This window comes from Cyprinus carpio, chromosome B4 (assembly GCF_018340385.1).
Source record: "Cyprinus carpio isolate SPL01 chromosome B4, ASM1834038v1, whole genome shotgun sequence".
Lineage (NCBI taxonomy): Eukaryota > Metazoa > Chordata > Actinopteri > Cypriniformes > Cyprinidae > Cyprinus > Cyprinus carpio.
The window spans coordinates 22682528-22703542 of NC_056600.1; the positions used below are offsets into that span (position 1 = coordinate 22682528).

The window sequence follows — 21015 nt, forward strand, 5'->3', positions numbered from 1 at the left end:
TAGATGCCTTTAACTAATATTTACAAAGGTTTAAAATGCTGTAAAATATATGGCTGTAAAATATATTATATAGATAATATATTAACTAATGTTTAACAAATGTGACCTTACAGTAAAGTGTTACCAATATAATAATTGTGTTTAATATCTGCTGGACAAAGCACTGCACAGAATGACACCAGCATAATATCATATATTAAGAGATAACAACCTGAAGAAACATTATTATTATAACAGCAGAGGAATGTGAACATACCATTGTGATGAAGTGATGTGTAAAGCTTTAGAACACAAGTCAGCAGGAAGAGCAGAACAAAATTTCTCCTCATAAACCACGTCTGGTTCCTGATTTGTCTTCACCTACAGACACACAAAACAAGAATAAAAACCACATTTGAATAAAAAGTGAGTAAAGCCCAGAAATAATGGCAGAATTATGAGCAAAATTAAAGAAATCTGAGGGTAAATTCAAATGGATGGTTCACCCAAAAATGAATTATTATTATTCAAAATGAAAATGTTTATATTTATAATGAATTTATATTCCTGTCCCTATACTGAAAGTCCATTTCACCAAAATTTCATAAAGTTTGTGAAAGGGCCATTTAACGTGGGTCGGAAGAAATTTTCACACTAATTTGGAAGCAGAGATTCTGTTTACCACATTTAATGAGCTCCACATATGTGTGGTAATAAATGTTTACAAAATATGTGAGTAACTAAATTAATTCTATTCATCATACAAAGTGATTATGTCTCAGAAGACTTGGATTAAACGGCTCAATTCATATGGATTACTTTTACAATGCCTTTTTGAAGTGTCAAAGTTTTGGAGGAATGGACTTTCAAGAGAGGGACAGAAATTTCATGTCATGTTCCATTTAAAAAAACCTTTATTTGTGTTTCAAATATGTGTGAAAGTCTTTCTGGTTTGGAATGACATGAGGGTGAGTAAATGATTATAGCAATTACACAACCATGACACAAAAGGAAGTATGGGAATGTAGTGACACCAATGAAATGACACCAAAATTATGTGACACCAATGAAAACACTCTTATATTTGAGTTTCTTCTATGTCTAGAGTCCAGCTCTGCTCATTCTGGACATTCATCAGTCATCTTCATCCGATGATGCATTTAAATACTAGTTGAGTAACGTGGGGATAGATATTTCTTTATGCTTCTCCATGTAAGGTCAGTAAAGTTATAAAGGTGTAAGTTTTAAGAAACATCAAAGCGTTCACTAATCATGTATGCCATGAATGAATAAACTTAGTATTTAGAGAACATTATGTGCATAAGCATATATCAAGGCATTAGCATTTAAACTCTGGGAGTGTGTTGTACTCGTGAACACTAATAAACCGAAAAGGATATCTGATAGGCTGGATCTGTTCACTCATCAAATATTGAGTCCTGCTGCTGCTGGAAGCAGTCCAGCGTATCTACACAAGCTCTTACTTTCACCAGTGGAAAATCACTAGTTATCTATAACACAAGTGTTTATGATCTCTCAAATGGATCATGCGTTGCTCCACGGACAATGACAGCCTTCATCACAGGTTTTTGTAAGACACAGAGGTGGACATGTGTACCTTTGATCATTAATCACATTCACTGAATCATTATGTGATTCTTTTTACAAATTTAAAACACTTCACACCGATCAAAAATGCAAAAGTGCCAAAATAAAAAGTCCTCAGTTTAAACATTGCAATTGGTTACAGAGGAGATTTTTGGTGGTAACCTATATTTTGATTGGTTAAAAGGGGATGGTTAAAGTCCTTGAAATTAAACAGCCTCAGATGCTCTACATAAACACAGGAAGCACTCTTTAGTAATGCACTAATCAGTCCAATCAGAATTCAGCATGGTTTTGATTTTCCAGAATATTTTTCTGATTTTGCAGACCAAATGGTTTAGTTTGCTGTGTATTTTCTCATATATTTGTACACTTGCATTAGACTTCTGCATTGTCCGTCATTTTTGGGAGTTGTAAAATTTCCATCAGTCTATTATTAATTATCATTTTAATTTCCATATGTTAATGATAATTAGGGGTCAACCGATTATCGGCACCGATATTAAGCATTTTTATCATTATTGGTATCGGTCATTTTCAAAACTGATTTAACAATAAAATAACTTAATTTTGAAATGCAGTATTTGGCTCTTATGCAACCTGTCAAAACTCACAACTCTGTGGCCTAAAGCAATCTCCGCCCACCGCCCATCTGATTTGTTGGGAGCCAAGAGTCTGGCCAATCAATGTGGAATTCACTCTCACATTTAGAAAGCCCTTGCGAACTGAAGCTGCAAAGTTTTGGGATGAAAGTTTTCCATCGCTACGTCAATTGGAAAAAATAAGAAAAAAAAAAAAACATAGTGCATTATTGTTGCTCTGTTGTTTTGGCACACCAAAAATCATCCCCGCCAGTGCTGGAGCTTCTCACTGACAACATAATGCAGCTCACATTATTCACAGTCAGGTAATTAGCAGAAAACACAAAGCATGACTTGTATTTCGGCACGGGACTGCGGCTATTAATAATAATTCTACTCATTCCCGCAGGTTCCACCCTTCTAACGCAATGACAGATGACGGAACGTATAATTTGCATGTGCTTTTGAGTCTTGAGAACTCACTGTGGCGCTCTCATTTTCTGTGCGCCCAAAGATCGCGATAAGTAGAGTGACAGATTTTAATAATTATTAAAAGGAGTTTGCAAATGTGATATTGATTTAATACAACAATTCAGTAAACAAGTACTGCCTGATTTTGCTATTTCATCAACGAAAATAGTTCCAAATAGAGCAACAGCTCAGCTGCTGCACATCTCTAAAAGCAAACACAGCAGTGTTTCATTCATGAATGAAAGTGCATTTTTAAATGAATCAGTAATTCATGTAGTAGTGTGTCAGTAATTCATGATTACCCATTCATAAAGACAGTCACTTGCTTCATTCCTGAATGAATCAGCTGTTCAAACGAATCAATTGAATGAATGATTCAGTGATAAAAATCAGTGACTTGCCGCCACCTCCTGGCGGTTCAGTTTAATTTTTAGGTATAATTTCAGTTATTTAAATCATTTAATATTTATGCATTTAAACATTTCAAACATTAATTTCCACATGAATTTAATTGCACTCATGCCACCTCTGAGCATCATTAAACATCTAAAAATGTACCTAAAAGCCACTTTTGTGTTCTTCTGTGCACCCTCTGTAGTACAAATTATTTTTTTATTAATACTAATTTCATATGATTAACATTTTAAAAAGCTTATAAACATACATTTTTGAATTTGACAGATGAAAATGATGCCATTGCAAAGGTAAAAAGAAAATGCCCTTGTAAATCACTTCACCTCATATTAGGAAGGCTAATGTTTGATCGGAATTTTTAATTATTGATCAGAAGGTGCTCCTTAATTTTTTTAATTAGGAGGACAAGTGCTCCTGATAACAAGAAGAAAAACACTGCTCTTACTGTGTGTTCACACCGCCAGCGTCGAGAGCGTCAAAGTGGCCGGAAGTCATTCATTTTCAATGTGAGTCGGCGTCGAGCTGTGGCGAGGAGCGGCGCAGCGCAACTTGGCCGTTGAGAGCGTCGAAGAGAGTTGAAATCAGGGCAACTTTATGGTAATGAGCTATGACGCGGTTGGGCAGCAACCAATCAGAACGTAGAAGTCCACCGCTTGAGAGGATTCCAGAGAACGCAGCTCCGACCACATTAGTTCTCAAAACAAAAGGTTGATTATTGTTGTGGCGGGTTTGCAGTAATCTATGATGTGTCCCTGGTTGCGTACAGGGACATAAAAAAAATTAATTAAAAATGATACGTGGACCAAGGTGTCTGAGATTGTTCATGTTCCTGGTGAGTTGCTGATGTGCAGTAACGATATAAGAATAATAATCTAATGATATCATAAATAATAGCACAGTGGTCCCAGTTTACTTTTAAACAAATTTCCTTGATTATACTTACATTAAGTAATGATTATACTTGATTATATTTACTTAAATAACATTTTCAATGCAGGGCTTTTACTTGCATCAGAGTATTTTTAGAGTGCTTTATACATTATTAGGTAAAGGATCTTAATACTTCGTCCACAACAATATTTAATGAGGTTAGCTTATAACGTTACCCTTATTGTGGTTAGTCTGCATAAGATCAACAAGTTTGTTTGCTTTGCGGCCGCTTTAAATACAAGATAAGCATTCGATCTACGTCAGAGCGTTCACAAATCTTTCTGCAGCATTGGGAGCAGAGTGGCCAGAGCGATTTTTGACACTCTCGACGCCGGTGGTGTGAACGCACAGTTAAACTGGGTGTGTGACAGGTATGGTTTTTGGAATGGGGTTTGGCTGAGGAAAAAAAATGAAAAAAAAATCAAAAGATTTTCTTTCTTTCTTTTTTTTTTTTTGCTTTAACCCCGACTACTACAACAATTATTACAACTTTTTTTAAAAAGAATAATTACACAATGTGTTATTTCTTTCATGTTTTAATTCTAAAACTTTGTTTGCCAAAAAATAAAGAGTTTACTGTGGGAGTACTACACTCAACCAACACCAGGGAAGGCAGTTTTTGTCAGGGCCCTTGTTATTCTTAATTTTGACATTAATTTAAATTTTTACACCAGACATGTATTTTGGTTCAAAATATTGGTTATCGTCTATTTGATCTGTAATAATCGGTATTGGCATCAGCCTTGAAAAACACATTTCGGTCAACCCCTAATGATAATAAGACTAGTTTTTATTTTTTCACCTTGTCATTTTTTATCATGAACTTACAGGAGGAGTATATAGGCTAAATTATGCATGTATTCATCAAGAGTACAGATAAACAGACTCTGCGCATCACTTTTTAGTTAATGAATGAACAGAACATTGTAGCATGCATCCCATCCAATAAATCGCAATAAGCAAAATAAGCCACAATACTACTAGTTACACTGCACCAAATACACTGAACAAAATTATAAATGCAACATTTTTGTTTATGCCGCCATTTTTCACGAGCTGAACTCAAAGATCTAAGACTTTTTCTATGTACACAAAAGGCCTGTTTCTCTCAAATATTGTTCAGAAATCTGTCTAAATCTGAGTTAATGAGCACTTCTCCTTTGCCTAGATAATCCATCCACCTCACAGGTGTGGCATATCAAGATGCTGATTAGACAGCATGATTATTGCACAGGTGTGCCTTAGGCTGGCCACAATAAAAGGCCAATTTAAAATGTGCAGTTTTATCACACAGGTCAATGCCACAGATGTCGCAAGTTTTGAGGGAGCGTGCAATTGGCATCCTGACTGCAGGAATGTCCACTAGAGCTGTTGCCTGTGAATTGAATGTTCATTTCTCTACCATAAGCCGTCTCCAAAGGCGTTTCAGAGAATTTGGCAGTACATCCAACCGGCCTCACAACCGCAGACCATGTGTAACCACACCAGCCCAGGACCTCTACATCCAGCATCTTCACCTCCAAGATTGTCTGAGACCAGCCACCCGGACAGTTGCTGCAACAATCAGTTTGCATAAGCAAAGAATTTCTGCACAAACTGTCAGAAACCGTCTCAGGGAAGCTCATCTGCATGCTCGTCGTCCTCATCAGGGTCTCGACCTGACTGCAGTTCGTCGTCGTAACCGACTTGAGTGGGCAAATGCTCACATTCAATGGTGTCTGCCACTTTGGAGAGGTGCTCTCTTCATGAATGAATCCCGGTTTTCACTGTACAGGGCACATGGCAGACAGCATGTATGGCATTGTGTGGGTGAGCGGTTTGCTGATGTCAACGTTGTGGATCGAGTGACCCATGGTGGTGGTGGGGTTATGGTATGGGCAGGCGTATGTTATGGACAACGAACACGGGCATTTTATTGATGGCATTTTGAATGCACAGAGATACTGTGACGAGATCCTGAGGCCCATTGTTGTGCCATTCATCCACGACCATCACCTCATGTTGCAGCATGATAATGTACGGTCCCATGTTGCAAGGATCTGTAAACAATTCTTGGAAGCTGAAAACATCCCAGTTCTTGCATGGCCAGCATACTCACCGGATATGTCACCCATTGAGCATGTTTGGGATGCTCTGGATCGACGTATACGACAGCGTGTTCCAATTCCTGCCAATATCCAGCAACTTTGCACAGCCATTGAAGAGGAGTGGACCAACATTCCACAGGCAATCAACAACCTGATTAACTCTATGCGAAGGAGATGTGTTGCACTGCGTGTGGCAAATGGTGGTCACACCAGATACTGACCGGTTTTCGGACCCCCCACCCAATTTTGTTCAGTGTATATGAATGAACATCAGAAGGTACGTTGAAAGATACAGTCCAACTTCCATAACAAAATCCGTATCATGTTTCAATCGCTCAATCAGTCTTTCAATCTCTAAAAGACATTAATAAAACAGCTTGTAAACAATGTCACATAATGCTGTGTTTAGATCAAACAGGGACCCTTTTTTAATTTTATATCTGCAACATTACTGTGGGTAGCATTAGCACATATGAGAGCTTCCATACACAGAACGTGTTTTGCACACACACTGATACAGGAGGACATACTCACTCTAGAAAGAGTGTAAAAAGAAAGACAGCTAATGTATCCAAAAGTCTGCTCCATCTTAAGACAGGCTCTTTAAAAGCAGGCTAAGTTTTTAAAACTACAGCGTCATTAAAAAACACGATGAGTCAACTCCGGTCAAGTCAGTAGTAAAGCAATGAAAATAGTTTATGTGCTTATTACTATTATTATTATTATTACTACGGTAATCTGTAGGCAGCCCAAAAATATTAATTTTTCATTGATCAGCATGTTTTAGGCAAGACCGCCATGGAATCAGATAACGCCAAAGCCTCAGGGTTCTTACACGTGCATTTTCAAGCTTTTCCAACACTTTAAACTGTGGTTTTTCACATTAAATCAGATGTTATTGTGCTATTAAAAACAACCAGTCTGGATAGCATTTAGTATTGATAATATAAATACCCAACATACAGTATATAAGTTATAAAATAAAACATTTTCAATAAGCCTGTCTGTTGTTTTTGTCCAGAACAAAAAGCTAATGTGCCTTCAAATTAAAAAAAAAAAAAAAAAAAAAAGACAGTAAGATGTTTTTAAAGATGTGTTTAAATTAAAATAATTCTTTACACTCATACCCTTTTTTTTCTTAGAAATTGTTTAAAGGCTAAAACATGAGGTTCTGTCTGCCACTGGGTGACGCTTTTGGAACTGCATGAATACAGTGGTTTCCCCGGTAACGGCTGTACACAAAGCAGCACTGGCTCCAGTGATGACAACAATTTAGCAATTTTGTTGCTAAATTTACCAACTTTTTACACTACCCTAGCAACTTTTTTTATTTGCCAACTTTTAGCAACTTTTGATAACTGCTCATTCATGATACACCCTGTTAGTACTTGCGATTGTTTATCAGTTAGTACACTGTAAGAAAAATATCTAGAAACATGGAAAAGGTACTAATGATTTTCCAAGACATTATCCATCATCTGTTATCCTTTATCCGTTGTAACCCTGTAACCCGAAAACACAAAATACAATGCATAATTAAAAATGTAGGGGAAAAAAAACTGAAAAATCAACACAGAAAATTATCATAGTAGATTGTGGCCTATTTTTACAGACTTTTCTTAGAGTGTAGCATAACCCTGCTTAAAACTATAATTGTTCAGAATGTGTAGTTTTCCTTGTTTACTAGTTATTTATATTTTAATGTTATATTATGTATTTACACCATTTCACTAACAAATCTAAATGAACATATATCAAATATATATATATTTTTTGCTGAGATTTGATATAGTTACAATTTTGCATCATAATTACGTAATGACGTCATCGCGCAATGACATTACAACTTTTAGCAACAAATCGACCTTCCTTTAGCAACTTCCCCTGAAAATTTGTTGGCGACACTAGCTGGCTCACAAACGCTACTTTATCAGACATTATATGTTGGCGCTGCGTTTAGACTTTGAAATTTTTATTTCACTTTAATCGCGACATACTCTTAACATAGTTTAAGTGAGCATGGGCATTTTTTGCTTACCTTTTACACGGCTTGAAAGCACACTCTCCCATAAAAAAGCAGACTTTACAGGAGACTTTACATTATTTTAACCATAATTTGTGTTTCTCGTTTTCAAGCCAACGCTGACTGAAGCAACAACCTCCCGATATGTTTTTATCTCCCACTCGCGTCAATACAAACAGGCAGATCAAATTATAGCCAAGGCATTTTGTCTAGAAAGTGAACTAACGTTATTCAGTAATAAAGCAAATTATTATAAAACCAATGGAATTGCAATTCCATTGAATCTAAAATTCAAACACTTTTCAAACCTTGAAAACACTACGCTAAAATTCAAGCATTATCAAGGATTTCAAGCATCCGTACGAACCCTAAAGCCTGTAAATTTCTTCTTGAGAAAAAAATAAGATGTTCTTAAGAAAATATTCAATTGAACCTAGGAACTTCTTACAAACTTTGCATAGTTTTTTGAATTTAGCATAAGAAATATCTTAACTTCTTTCTTAAGGTTATCATGAATCTGGCCCCTGATGAACTAACAGTCAAAGTTATCAGATAAATGTTGGTTTTAGTAGCCTCCATCCTTTGATTTTCCTTATATCTTCTGGTGCTGTCACATGTAGCAACCGTGAAGCATACAAATCACATTGTGTCTGTTTATGTATTGTCACAGGCTGGCATTAGATCATCTTCTTGAGTAACCAAAGTCGGATGAACACATTCACCTACGTCTGACTGCACAGTATGAGTTTATCCCTCCAGAAGATGGACACAGACTGTATTTGTAATATTGAGACTAAATTAAGGCTGTAGTCTGTTGACATTTCTGTGTGTCTGAGTGTATGCAGCTCAACACATGTTGTGGAGCTTAATGTTGGTTACTGTGTTAATGTGGCTTGTGTGTCTGTTGAAGAAAATATCACAGATCACAGAGACTTGAGGGTGCAGGATTCTTTTCAAAGCAGACAAGAAAAATACATAGAAACTGCACATACCCACATTATTTGCATGTACATTAACCTTAATTGCCCTAGCAAACACACAGGAATATGCTGGCAACCACCATCAACACCCTAACAACCTCATGGTAACACGCAGCAATGTCCCCTCAACCAGGGACGTGCCAGTATATTAAAAACAGACTAGTCAGTGGCTTCATGAGAGCACTGTATAATTAGGCTTGATCCTGGATCTGACTCATTGTTTAGGAGGTGTTTAATAGTGATGCACTAAAGTATAACTCTTTGGGCTAAACCAAAACCCCTGGAACATCTGTGTCAAAGCCAAAAAAAGAGAAAAATTGTATACATGTTAACATAAAAAATGCAATAGTTTTCTTCAAATAATGTGACTTCTCAATAAATTAAACTAGGGATGCACGATATTAAAGCCGATAATGGCTTTAAATGTAAATATCGGCATCAGCCTGATATGAAAAATTGTGCCGATATGTCTTGCCGATAAGAGGAATATATTAACTCACATGTGCACATTCGCTCAGACACAGTTTTGTGTCAGTCTGACCTGAAGGCATTCGACCCCCAAATGCTGTTTACTACATAGGGCACTGACAGGAGGCAGTGAGAGGCTGGACAAATTCCCTCAGCAGTCCCTCATAGCTGATACTGCTAGTACACTATAGTATAGTACAAGTATGCTGCATACATACTATCATAAGGTTATATTAAGCTCTCAGAGCAAGGTGGACCAGAAGCGCTGGATGCAGAATAAACACAATATTGTTATAAAAATGCACCTGCTATCTTTCCATTGTGTGTGTTTGCTTGTAGAGGTGGATAAAGGCCTGAAAACAAACTGTCATGTTATTATATTTATGCTTTCAACAACCCTGAGGGGTAAGACATTGTAATTAGAGCACTGCAAGTGTGAACCACACCATGTCAAAGATATAAACTCCTTATGAATAATGCATCAAAGCCTCATTAACATAATGACATAATACGTTTGATTTGGGTTTGATGCAGTAAATAAAAGCAACAATCGTTGTTAAAAGCGCAAGATGGCTGTCAAATGTAGGTACACTCACATGTCCTGAAGGGATTGTGTGTCTGTCATGTATCCCGGTCCTCCTTCAAGAAAATACGCGAATATTAATACATTAACGCTTGCACGATTACACAGCTCGCGCTTCTCCTCTCACAACGCATGTTTTTCTCGTAATAAATTAGTCTTCGGTTAATGACAGTAACCAGGGCCAAACAAAGACACAACAGAGCCACCGGCTGCCACCATCCCGCTTCATGATTGTGCTGTTGAAAATATGATTCCTACTATTGCGACGGTTTCGCTTATGAATATTAATTAGATCGCGCTGACGTTTCTCGGGTACGTTCATTTGGGGGCAGGCACGTAACCTAATTAATATTTATAAGATAGTACTTACCTTCGTTTATTCGTCAGCTGTACTGGGCCCGCCTACCAACGCCTGCCTTTCAGCCAATCAGAAAGGCGTAATGATCGACCACGACATTACCTAATTAATATTTCAGGAGCCAGTTGTTTCAAGCGTTCACCGTAGTACGGCTGGTCCTGTCAGACGAGGCGGAGGCTCAGACCGGCTCACGCAAGCGCTGTTAAATGGCTTCTGTGACAAAACATGAAGACTCTAAGGTGCTAATAAACATAAAACTATAAAACAAAAGTTACTTATTAAACTAAAATAAGAATAAAAATAATCATTTCGACGCTGTGGCTGTTTGTTTGGGATTATCATTTGAACAGCAGCGCCGCGTTTAGGTCCATTGCTACATTTCAGGTTTGTGATTGGTCAGAATATCTATATCGCTCATTGGCAGGTGACGTCACACTCGTGGAACACGAAATGCATTATGGGTATAGCCGCCATTTGTAAGGTATCAATGCTAGTGTGTTCAATTGGGAGGATTGTGTTGGTCTTAAATGTGGTAAAATTGTACGTTCTTGTTGTGTGATAGGCTGCAATAGTAAGTCTCATGACAGAACGGGTCACAAACTAAACAGCGGGGTAAGGTTTTTTAGTTTTCCCTGTTTGAAGAAAGGACATGGACAGCTTGTCGACGTAACAAAGAGGCATCGGATGGCCTGAGTTGGAACAATGTTTCTGTTTTATTGTGTTAGGTATTGGTTTGTGTCATTTATACAATAAAGAAAAAAATTCATGAAAGAGAGTATAGTATAACAATTTATTTGTAACAATTTATTTGACACGTTCAAACTAAAACTAAACAAACCATCCTTAATCAGTCATAAACAGTTAACATGAAATTATCATCATCATCATCATCATCATTACAGCCAAACATACCTTTGCTGTTACTACTGTGTTGTCGCAGTCCTTCGGTCGGAATGTAAATAAATCCTGTACCCAGCCATTGGTGAAATGTCCGTGGATTTCCAGAGATTTATAGTTTTTAAATTGTTCATTGGTATATGCGCTTTTACCATAAACAAGATAATTTACAATGTCTAAGTATTAGAATGAAGGTAGCAATGCGGGGTCAGCACTCCAACTTAATGCAGTCAGCTCATGTGGATCTATGTTATGAATGGATGACAAATTTCTCCAAATAACGGTCCCTGGCATCTTTATTGAGTTTATCTCGGTACGGCCTTTTCTCAATCTTCTTTTGCTTCTCCAGGTTTGCCAGTTATATTTACTTATATTTACTTATTATCTAGATAGTTATCTTAGTAGTTATATTAGTTATTTATTCTATTATTTACTTCTATTCTTGTAATCGTGGTTGTTTCAGTCAATAGCGATACCTCAAAAATGGCGCCGCGGTGACGTCACACACAACAAAACCACGTGTCTGACAAAGAGCGATTGCTTATTTTTGGGTTTGTTGTTTTTATTGTTTTCTATTTATTTCATATTCATGTTCTTGTCTAACTACAAAAATAAAAAATAAAAAAAAATCTAGATAATAGGGAAATATTAAATGGCATGTTATCCCTCAAGTCGTTTTAAAACCCTGTCAAGAGGCCTGCAGAGAATCTCTTGTACAGACACAGGTTTGGTAACTACACACCACAGATAGTGTTTGGATATCACATGGTCCTCAAAACAAATTTCCACTCCATCGCTGACAATTAAATTGCCACAGTCAACAATTAACTAAATGTAGTTTTTACACACTGAATCCCTTATGTAATAAATGTTAATAAATGACTCGACGTCACGCCTTGTGGGCATTTATTGTGTAACTTAACAGGAGATTTAGACAAATTTATCCAGTATTTACACCAACAATGAAAAAGGAATTCCAAATTATTTCCTGGTAAGTGAGCAAGAAGTTTTTACAGGTAGTAAAAGTGTGTGGGTTATTCTTGGTCACATTTATAATTTATGAAAAACTATTGTTTTGATCTGTAGGATAATCTTTTTTTTTTTTTTTTTTTTTTTTAGTGAAGCCAGTGTGTGATAATTTCAACTGAAATCTTTTTTTTAATAATATTAATAATGAAAAAGATTTGTGATACAATAAAACAATGAAAAAAGAATGTGATTTCCGTCAACAAACAGGGAACTCGCGAAAAGCACAGACACAAACACAACATGACTCACACTCACACACTGATTGTCTGCATGAGAATTTATTACACACATTTATGCTATTTTGAAATGTAATTTTAGTGACAAAAACTCGGCTGTAGTATTAATATAATGAGGAGAAAAATAGTGACTCTATAATCTCACTGTTACTGTTTTATCAGGCAGCTTATAATATTATGGGCACAGTCCCTATAGAATCTATTCTGCTATATCACACAGTTTCACTGATGATCCATAATAAACCCAAAATCCCGGATAGAGCGGCTGAGTGAATGTGGTCTGGACTGAGTGTATGAGGCTCATTGTGTCAGAAACGCTGTAGAAGGTCAGAGTTCCTGCATTGTGATCCACATACACCCCTATTCTACGGCTGGACACTACAGGGAGAACAGTCCTTGAGTTATTGTGCATGAACGAGCATCTGGAGGGAGAGCAGAACAAACTCCAAGACTGATCATTACCTCCAAACACACACTCATTACCCTCTCCCTTCCTGCTGATGCTCTTATATGAGACTGATAGACACACACACATCCCACTCCACTCAGTCTCCCAGTAACTGCGTCCACACACACTCGCTCTACACAACACCTGACACACATCAAATCTGTCTGGATGATCAGGATACGGCTGCTCTGTGTCAGTAACTGTGATCACTCTATTATTCTCAGACAGACAGAAGAATTGATTTACTGTGTTTGTATCCAGAGTGAGCTGATGGGAATCTAATGGAGAGAAAACACATAAGAATCAGCATTTATGAATCTGTTTTTTTTTCTTCTCTTTTCATGTATTTGAACTATTAATGGCCTTTGTTTAATATTTCACCATATCATCTTTTAAATTATCAGCTGAACTCTTCTATCATGTTTTCATTCACATTCTAAAGGAAGTACATGAATATACTCATACACTGCATGTTTTCTTAGTGACTTACACTGAAGGAAGTCATTCCTGGTCCAGGGAATCATGTTGGTGGAAGTGACTATGGAAATCAACAGACATGAACAGTTTCACTGTCGTGTCAAGAGAAATCTATTAAAGAGTTAGTTCACCCCAAAATGAAAATTCTGTCATTAATTACTAAGACCTTTGTTCATCTTCAGAACACAAATTAAGATATTTTTGATGGAATCTGAGAGCTCTCTGATGCTCCTATAGACAGCAATGCAACTGTGATGTTCCCAGACCCAGAATGGTAGCAAGGACATCGGTAAAAAGGTAATGTGACATCAGTGGCTCATCAAAAATAACATTTATTTAACAATTCTTTCCCCTGACTTGTTTGGAATTACATAATTTTCTTTTTGGGGTGAATAACCCTATTCTTAAGACATTTCTAATATACAGTATGTTCAGATGAATCTCCATATCTTTACCTCTTTCAGAGATATTTTTTATTTCCTCCTTGAAGACATCCTCCAGTTTGTCCCTCAGATGACAGATGGATTTTCTCACACCATCAAAGGAAAAGAGAGAACTGAAGGGAATTATGGGTACATCTGTAGATTCAAGAGGTGCTGAGAGAGACCGGAAACTCTAGTAAACAGATATCACAGTCCATCAGCTCCATACTTTACCCAATAACCTGCATTACTATCAGATTTGTGTGACTCCTGTTGACTTGGCTTATCTTTAGTAATTTACCTCAGCCCAGCACTCATTTTCTTCTAATCTTCACTATGTGACATTAGAGGGACAAATTTTAGCAAATTTTGCTTGGAACATAAACGTCCATGTAACAGGCCAAGCACATCACTGGTGTGCACATTGCATAAGTAGATTTGCAATTGAAAAGCAGTTTAAAATCTACAAGTATAGTGATCATTATTTATAACTTTTCATTGGTTAGTGGCACCATTTAACCCGATCTCATGAAAGTGTGTATAAATAGTACGCCAAATAAAAATGAAAACTTGTGGTATTGAAATGGCAAAATATGATATGCTATGCGATATGCACGCGAAAGTCCATTTTTGCGTATCAATACCCAAATTTTTCGTTTTTATTTGGCGTACTATTTATACGCGTTTTAATGAGACTGGGCTCCACTGTCCTGAAACCCTACAAGAACCTTTAGAACTTTAGAATTTTCAATGTCAGGTTTTGTCTGGTTTTACAACCTCACTTCCTGCCAGGGCTAAAATTTATTAGCGAGTTACAGACAAACAGTTTTATTCCAGTCAGCTGCTCATTTTGCTCTCGTGAAATGTTTCTGTTTGGGTCTTCTGTCATAGCAGGAAGTTCTTCTAGATTTTGGTTACCTGCAGGAAATGAATGTGATTCTGTGTCTGTGAAAGCTGTTCCAGATCAGAGTCTCTCCTCTTAAGATCAGCAATCTCCTGCTCCAGTTGCTCCAATCGTCCTTCAGCTCGACTCACTGCAGCCATTTCCTGATCTCTGATCTGCTGTGTGACCTCAGAGCGGATTTTCTCAATAGAGCGTATGAGCTGAGTAAAGATCCTCTCACTGTCCTCCACTGCTGTCTTTGCAGAGCGCTGTTAGTAAACACATCATAATAACATAGTGGGCTTCAGTGGAACTAAAAGAGCTCCACCACTGGATGAGTGTCCAAATTGAAACCTCTTAAATGTCTTTTTTTCTCTGCACTCACCTTATGAGACTCTACATCCTCTCTCAGCTGCTTAAGATCTTTCTTTCTCTGCTGGATTCTCCGATGGAAGGTTCTCTGCATCTCCTTTAACTGTTTCTGGAGGACAATTAAATGACAGTAAACGTTAAAACTACTATAATGGAAACAACTGATATTATACCAGTATTAATGGTAAGCCAAAATAATTTATTTTTCTGTAATCAGATTATGAATTAACATAAAATGTGTCAGTATTATTTTATCATCTAGATATAAAGGGATAGTTCACCCCAAAATTACTCACTCTCAAATCACACACAAGTCAACATGAATTGCTCTTTTGCAGCTTATGATATAGCTCTCTCAGCATCAACCATGTCCTGTATTGTACTGCCATACAAAACTGCAGGATGTTGAGTCTCCACGAGCAAAGTTGTACACCCCTACAGTATTTTATTTAGACTCTGGACTTATATGTCCTTTTTTGAGCTTGAAAAGACTTTCAAACTAGATATAAAAAAACAGATGTGACGTTTAAAAAAAAAAAAGTAAAAAATCATGAGATTGGAACAACATTAGGGTGAGTCAATGCATTGAATGTGAGTCAAATATTTTTTTTTTTAGGTGAAATATCCCTTTAAGTTCATACCTGTTTCTCTGTCCTCTGTGCTGCAGCTGATGCAATGTTGTGGTTTTTATGCTCATATTTTGTACACAGTACACAAATGCATTGTTGGTCAGTAATACAGTACATGTCCAGCTGTTTATCATGTTCACAGCAGATCATCTCCTGCAGTCGTCCAGTGGCATCAGTCAAATTGTGTTTCTTTTCTTTAAAGAAACTCTCATGTTGTTCAAGATGAGTTTGACAATAAGAGTTTAGACACACCAGACAGGACTTTATGGCTTTGTATTTTCTTCCAGTACAGACATCACACTGCACATCTTCAGCTCCAGCGTAACAGTCAGCAGGAAGTTTAGTTGTCTTTAGTTTCTCCACCACTTCAGCTAGGATGGTGTTTTTACCTAAAGAAGGTCTTGGACTGAAGGTCTGTCTGCACTGAGGACAGCTGTAGACTCTCATCTGATCCTCCTGATCCCAGCAGCCTTCAATACAGCTTTTACAATAACTGTGTCCACAGGGAATGGCAACTGGATCTTTCAGGAGTTCCAAACACACTGGACAGATAAACTCATTTTGATCCACTGAAATTCTGGCTTCTGCCATGTTACTGAATATATACAGTGAAACAGACGAACATACAGCAGCTCAAATACACTTAAGATTCCTTCCTTAAACAAATTTCCTGTTTCCTGGTGCTGTGTTTCAATGACGTGTAAAACTGGTTTGCCTGCAAGTCTGTAATGTCGCATAACAAAAAATCCACTAGATGTCAGTCTCAGACAGACCCTTATAGAATAAGAGTTACACAGAAGCAAGACATACTTGAAAACTGCAGTAATACTTCATACTAATTAATACTTATACTGCGGGGCAGAAAGCCAAATTGTGTCCAGATTTACAGTTCTTTCATTACATGAATGTTTTCCCTTTGTCTAACATGAATGTGTTTCAGACAGGTGTTTCTGTACACCTCATCAGAGGTTGAAGTGGAAACAAAGGAGGGGGCGCTGATCAAAAGTTAACTTCAGGTTAAGTGAATTGAAAATGTAAATGTTCTCAATGTGAATTTATTAGCTATGTTTAAATTGAATGGCTTGTTGAGAGTTGATACTTTTCAGTTATCAGACCAACAGTTTTCCCCTGGTGGATGATAAAATCCAATAAACGCATGATATTAAAGAAGGCGCCTAAACCACAGAGAAATCAGAATATCAGTTTCACTCTGTTGTTTCTATTTTTGTAAGAATTTCTTCTACTTTGCCCCACACTCTTTTTGTATTCTGCTTCATTGTTTCTGTGTTCACGTTTCATGTTAATTAATTGTCATATGTTTATACCAGTTTCCTTGATTACTGATTATGCTTACCTGTTTCTAGTTTAGTTCCTCAATTTTTTAAGGGTTCAAATAGTTATCCCTGGGTTATTCTAAACCCTGTGTAAACAGAATTCTCGGTTATCTTGCTTCACGTTTCACACTGCTCATAATTTACCCAGGGTTAACAATTAGTCTTGAGCATTCATATGTTGACATTTTGCAGGGTACCCTGTGTTAACATTCTTATTGGCATATTTGCTGTGTCAGTTTAATTGACTTGACCATTTTCAGTGGCTAAGAATTTTCTGAGCTTTCTTAAGACAGCGGGAACTAAGTATATCTTCCAAAGAGGGAAGGGGACAACAGAAAACCTTCTGGGCAGTAGTGATGACCTTATGGAGTTATTTTCTTTACGCAGCTGGAAAACCAAACACAGATGGAGTATGTCAAAATGCTCTCTAGAACCATGGTAAAAAGACACCAAATTTTTTTGTGTGAGATGGTAATTCCTGAGTATTTTCAGAAAGTGCTATCTCTGCTGTGTCTTCTTGATGGTAGTAGTGGTGTTGACCATCCAGGTCAGATTGTCCTTTATGTTGATGCCCAATAACTGGAATAGTCCAATACTTATCTCCCCACTGATAAACAGAAGCCCTGTCCCAAATGGGACACTTCTTGTGCACTTGCGGTCTTACAGACTTTCAATGGCCGCCGTGTGCGTGTCTGTTGATTCTGCAAGGATGTCCTTTTGTCATTTTAGCATTCAGAAGGGTGCTCCCTTTGCGGCCACTATGCGCCCTTGGTCTGCACTTCTGCCGAGCCTGCACAGGGATGAGCTCCGCAGCAGACTTCTACCCGGCAGTCAAAGCGGCATTATGTCACGAAAGTGTGAACTCAAGAGGAAGACCACGAGGGTTTAAGGTGCCATTTGAGACAGGCCTGGAGTCTGAATGTCTGTTTTGTTCCTTTGAAAGTTTATAATCAGCTCCTTTGCCTTGGTGATGTTCAGGATCAGGTTTTGTTCTGATCCACAGAAACAGATTTCTGCTCCACCTTAAGTGGTAAGTGGACTCGTACCCCCCAGAGATGAGCCCCACCACAGTGGTGTCATCAGCAAGTTAATTATGCTTTTGCTGGTGTGGACAGCGGTGAAGTCATGTGTATAGAGGGTATAGAGTAGGGGGCTCAGCACACAGCCCTGAGGCAAATGGCATCCTCTCTGGCATTACTATGGTGTCCTCTGTGGACCTATTGGCTCTATAAGCAAACTGGTATGGATCAAATCTGGGTGAGATTTGAAATGAGCCAAAACCATGATCTTGAAGCACTTCATAATGACAGGTGTCAGTGTTACTGGACAGTAATCATTAAGGCTACTGATGATGGTCTTCTTCAGAAGTGGGGCTACTATAGAAGACTTCAGGCAGGGTGGTACGATGGCCTGGGACAGGGACTGGTTAAAGATCTGTGCATTTTTTTCAGTATCCTTCCAGGGATGCTATCGGGTCCTGCAGCTTTCCTGGGGTTCACTGCCCTCAGTGTGCACCTCACCTCACGCTCCTCCACTGTCAGGATGTGGCTGCTGTGGGCTAGTGAATGTAGTGTGGCTTCCTCCAGTGACAACATCTCGAAGCAGGCAAAGGCATGGTTCAGCTCCTCTTCCAGTTATGGGTCACCATCCTCAGTCAAGTGGTTGCTGGGTTTGTAGTTGTTGATGTGCTGGATCCCCTGCCACACCTGCCAATAGTTGCTGTACTAAAAGCAATCCTCAATCTTCCTCCTATATGCAGTCTTAGCTACTCTAATTCCTCTCTTCAGGTTGCCTCTGGCAGCACAGTACAACAGCCCATCACCAGCCCTAAATGTAGCATTCCTCTCCCTGAGCAGGCACTGCACTTATATGGTCATCCAAGGCTTTTTGTTGGGATAGACCTGGATGCATTTGTCCACCATAACAAAGTCCATGCAGTATTTAATACAACCCAGGAGAGCTGTTGTATACTGTTCCAAGTCACCTTTATTTATATAGCACTTTATACAATACTGATTGTGTCAAAACAGCTTCAAAGTGTCAAACGTTAGCTCTCTTCCATTAGTGTCTGTGCAATCAATCAAGCGTCCCCAACTAAGCCAGCCAAAGGTGACAAGCTTCATCAGTGAAAGAAAATGGAGTAAAAACCTTGGGAGAGATCAGGCTCAGTTAGGGGGCCAGTTCTCCTCTGGCCAGAAAAAAACAGCATGGTGTGGTTCCTGATCCTGATGATCTATAACATCCCAGTTTGTTGACTCAAAATAGTTCTGCTGCTGATGAGAGGCACCTTCAGGCCATATTTTAACAGTTATATAACAATGAGTGGGCTATATGCTGGGATTAAGCGCAGGGACAAGTGGTCTGACTGGCACAAGTGTGATAGTGGCTTAGCCTTATAGATCTACTTGATGTTAGAGTAGGCCTTGTCCGATGTATTTGCCCTTTTAGTAGCACACTTAAGGCTTTCACACCACATAGTTCTAAGAACTGAGTTCTGGGAACTAGCGAGCAGGGTGTTTCCTAGAGAACCAGTTTCCCCCTTTGGGCGTTTTCTTGGTTGCATTGCAATATCATTCTGGCTGTTTTCTTGGTAGCATTGCAATATCATTCCGGCTGTAGATGCATTGGGAACTCTGAAGCGGCCAACAGTGACGTCTTTATTTGCAGCATTTACAAACATTAACAACTGGTAAATGGAGAATGCTGTGATCAGAGCTGTTTTTGTTATGTGTCGTGGCTTTCATGATAATGGAGATGGAATGTAAGCTGTTTTTAAATCTGCATGATTAAATTCCCCTACAACAATATGAACAGCCTCAGGATACATGCTCTGCTGACTGCTAATGATGTTGTTTAAGTGTCTAAGAGCTGAGCTAACATTAGAATCAGGTAATATATACATAGCAGTTATTAAGACAATGGTGAACCGAGGAAGATGTATGGGCCTGCATTTAACAGTCATATACTCCAGGTCAAGGTATATAGTATAGTAACATGCATAAGCCAAAATGCATAAACTCACTAGCACATCGGCTCTGCAGGCTCGCTTTTGCCTCCTCTCCCTGCTCCAACTTCGTTGGTATGGTAATCTACAGAGAGCCCTGGCACCTGGCGATGTCCCCAGGATATCATGGGAGTGGAGAAACTCGATTGTAACAGCCTGGTTTCTGTATAATCCTATTTCCAGAATATCATTCCGGCTATAGATGTTATTCGCTTAGCAGGATATCGTCAGAACAAGTAACACACACACAAACAACAACAACAGAAAAAGGGAGAGCACTGAACTGCTGCATCTACAGTATGTGCACCGTCATAACTCCAAATCCAGATATCAAAACTGAAATCATGAAAATTGATTTAACATAAAACTATGATTTAAAAAAGTACAGTCTTGTGATCTTTCTACAGATATTTCTTACACAGTGATTCATGTGAACAAGCATTCTTCATTTTGCACACTTTTGTATATGACCAGGGTATCCAAAACCTGTTCCTGGAGGGCCACTATCCTAGGCTGCATCTGAAATCCTGAAATCTGAACTGCCTTATCAGGTAATGACTTTGCAGGCAGCATTTGTGCATGAAAGCAGCTCAAGAAACTGATGTTTGACATGCTTCTGAGGCAGCTTAATGGTTTTTCTTTGAATTACTGGTGATGGATTTGTTTATTTTCTAAGCTAATGTACTGATTTCTAATTTCTTTGCTAACATCAAATGTGCAAAAAGTTGGTCAGAAACCTACATTTACACTCAAACTTCCACCAAACACAACTTTCAGATGCCATATTATTAGGGTGGCCACATGT

The 21015-nt window shown here is 38.2% G+C and overlaps 2 protein-coding genes across 10 annotated transcripts in view; both read right to left on the minus strand.

Moving 5' to 3' along the window:
* Window positions 1-10688, minus strand: part of LOC109052007 (rab-3A-interacting protein-like) — a 37342-nt gene extending 26654 nt beyond the window's left edge. For 3 of the 8 annotated variants that reach the window (XM_042722414.1, XM_042722410.1, XM_042722407.1), the window contains exons 1-2: window positions 10135-10383; window positions 257-360 (exon numbers count right to left, since the gene is read on the minus strand). In XM_042722414.1, coding sequence (XP_042578348.1) covers window positions 257-329 — 73 coding nt within the window. In that variant the 5' untranslated portion in view covers window positions 330-360; window positions 10135-10383. Of the gene's footprint in view, window positions 1-256; window positions 361-10134; window positions 10385-10491 lie in introns of those variants that run through there. The other 5 variants (XM_042722412.1, XM_042722409.1, XM_042722408.1 and 2 more) reach the window with 4 other exon arrangements.
* A 1981-nt stretch (window positions 10689-12669) lies between these two features.
* LOC109107884 (tripartite motif-containing protein 16-like) lies at window positions 12670-20358 on the minus strand. Of its 2 annotated transcripts, none has more exons than XM_042722402.1 (6): window positions 20229-20358; window positions 15257-15352; window positions 14907-15140; window positions 14022-14181; window positions 13580-13627; window positions 12670-13367 (listed from the first exon to the last, which is right to left on the minus strand). In XM_042722402.1, the coding sequence occupies exons 2-6, from the start codon at window positions 15335-15337 to the stop codon at window positions 12841-12843; spliced, it is 1050 nt and encodes a 349-aa protein (XP_042578336.1). In that variant the 5' UTR covers window positions 15338-15352; window positions 20229-20358; the 3' UTR covers window positions 12670-12840. The 2 variants fall into 2 exon arrangements, with proteins under 2 accessions (XP_042578336.1, XP_042578335.1); XM_042722401.1 differs by lacking the exon at window positions 20229-20358 and adding an exon at window positions 15885-17431.
* Window positions 20359-21015: the final 657 nt, after the last annotated feature.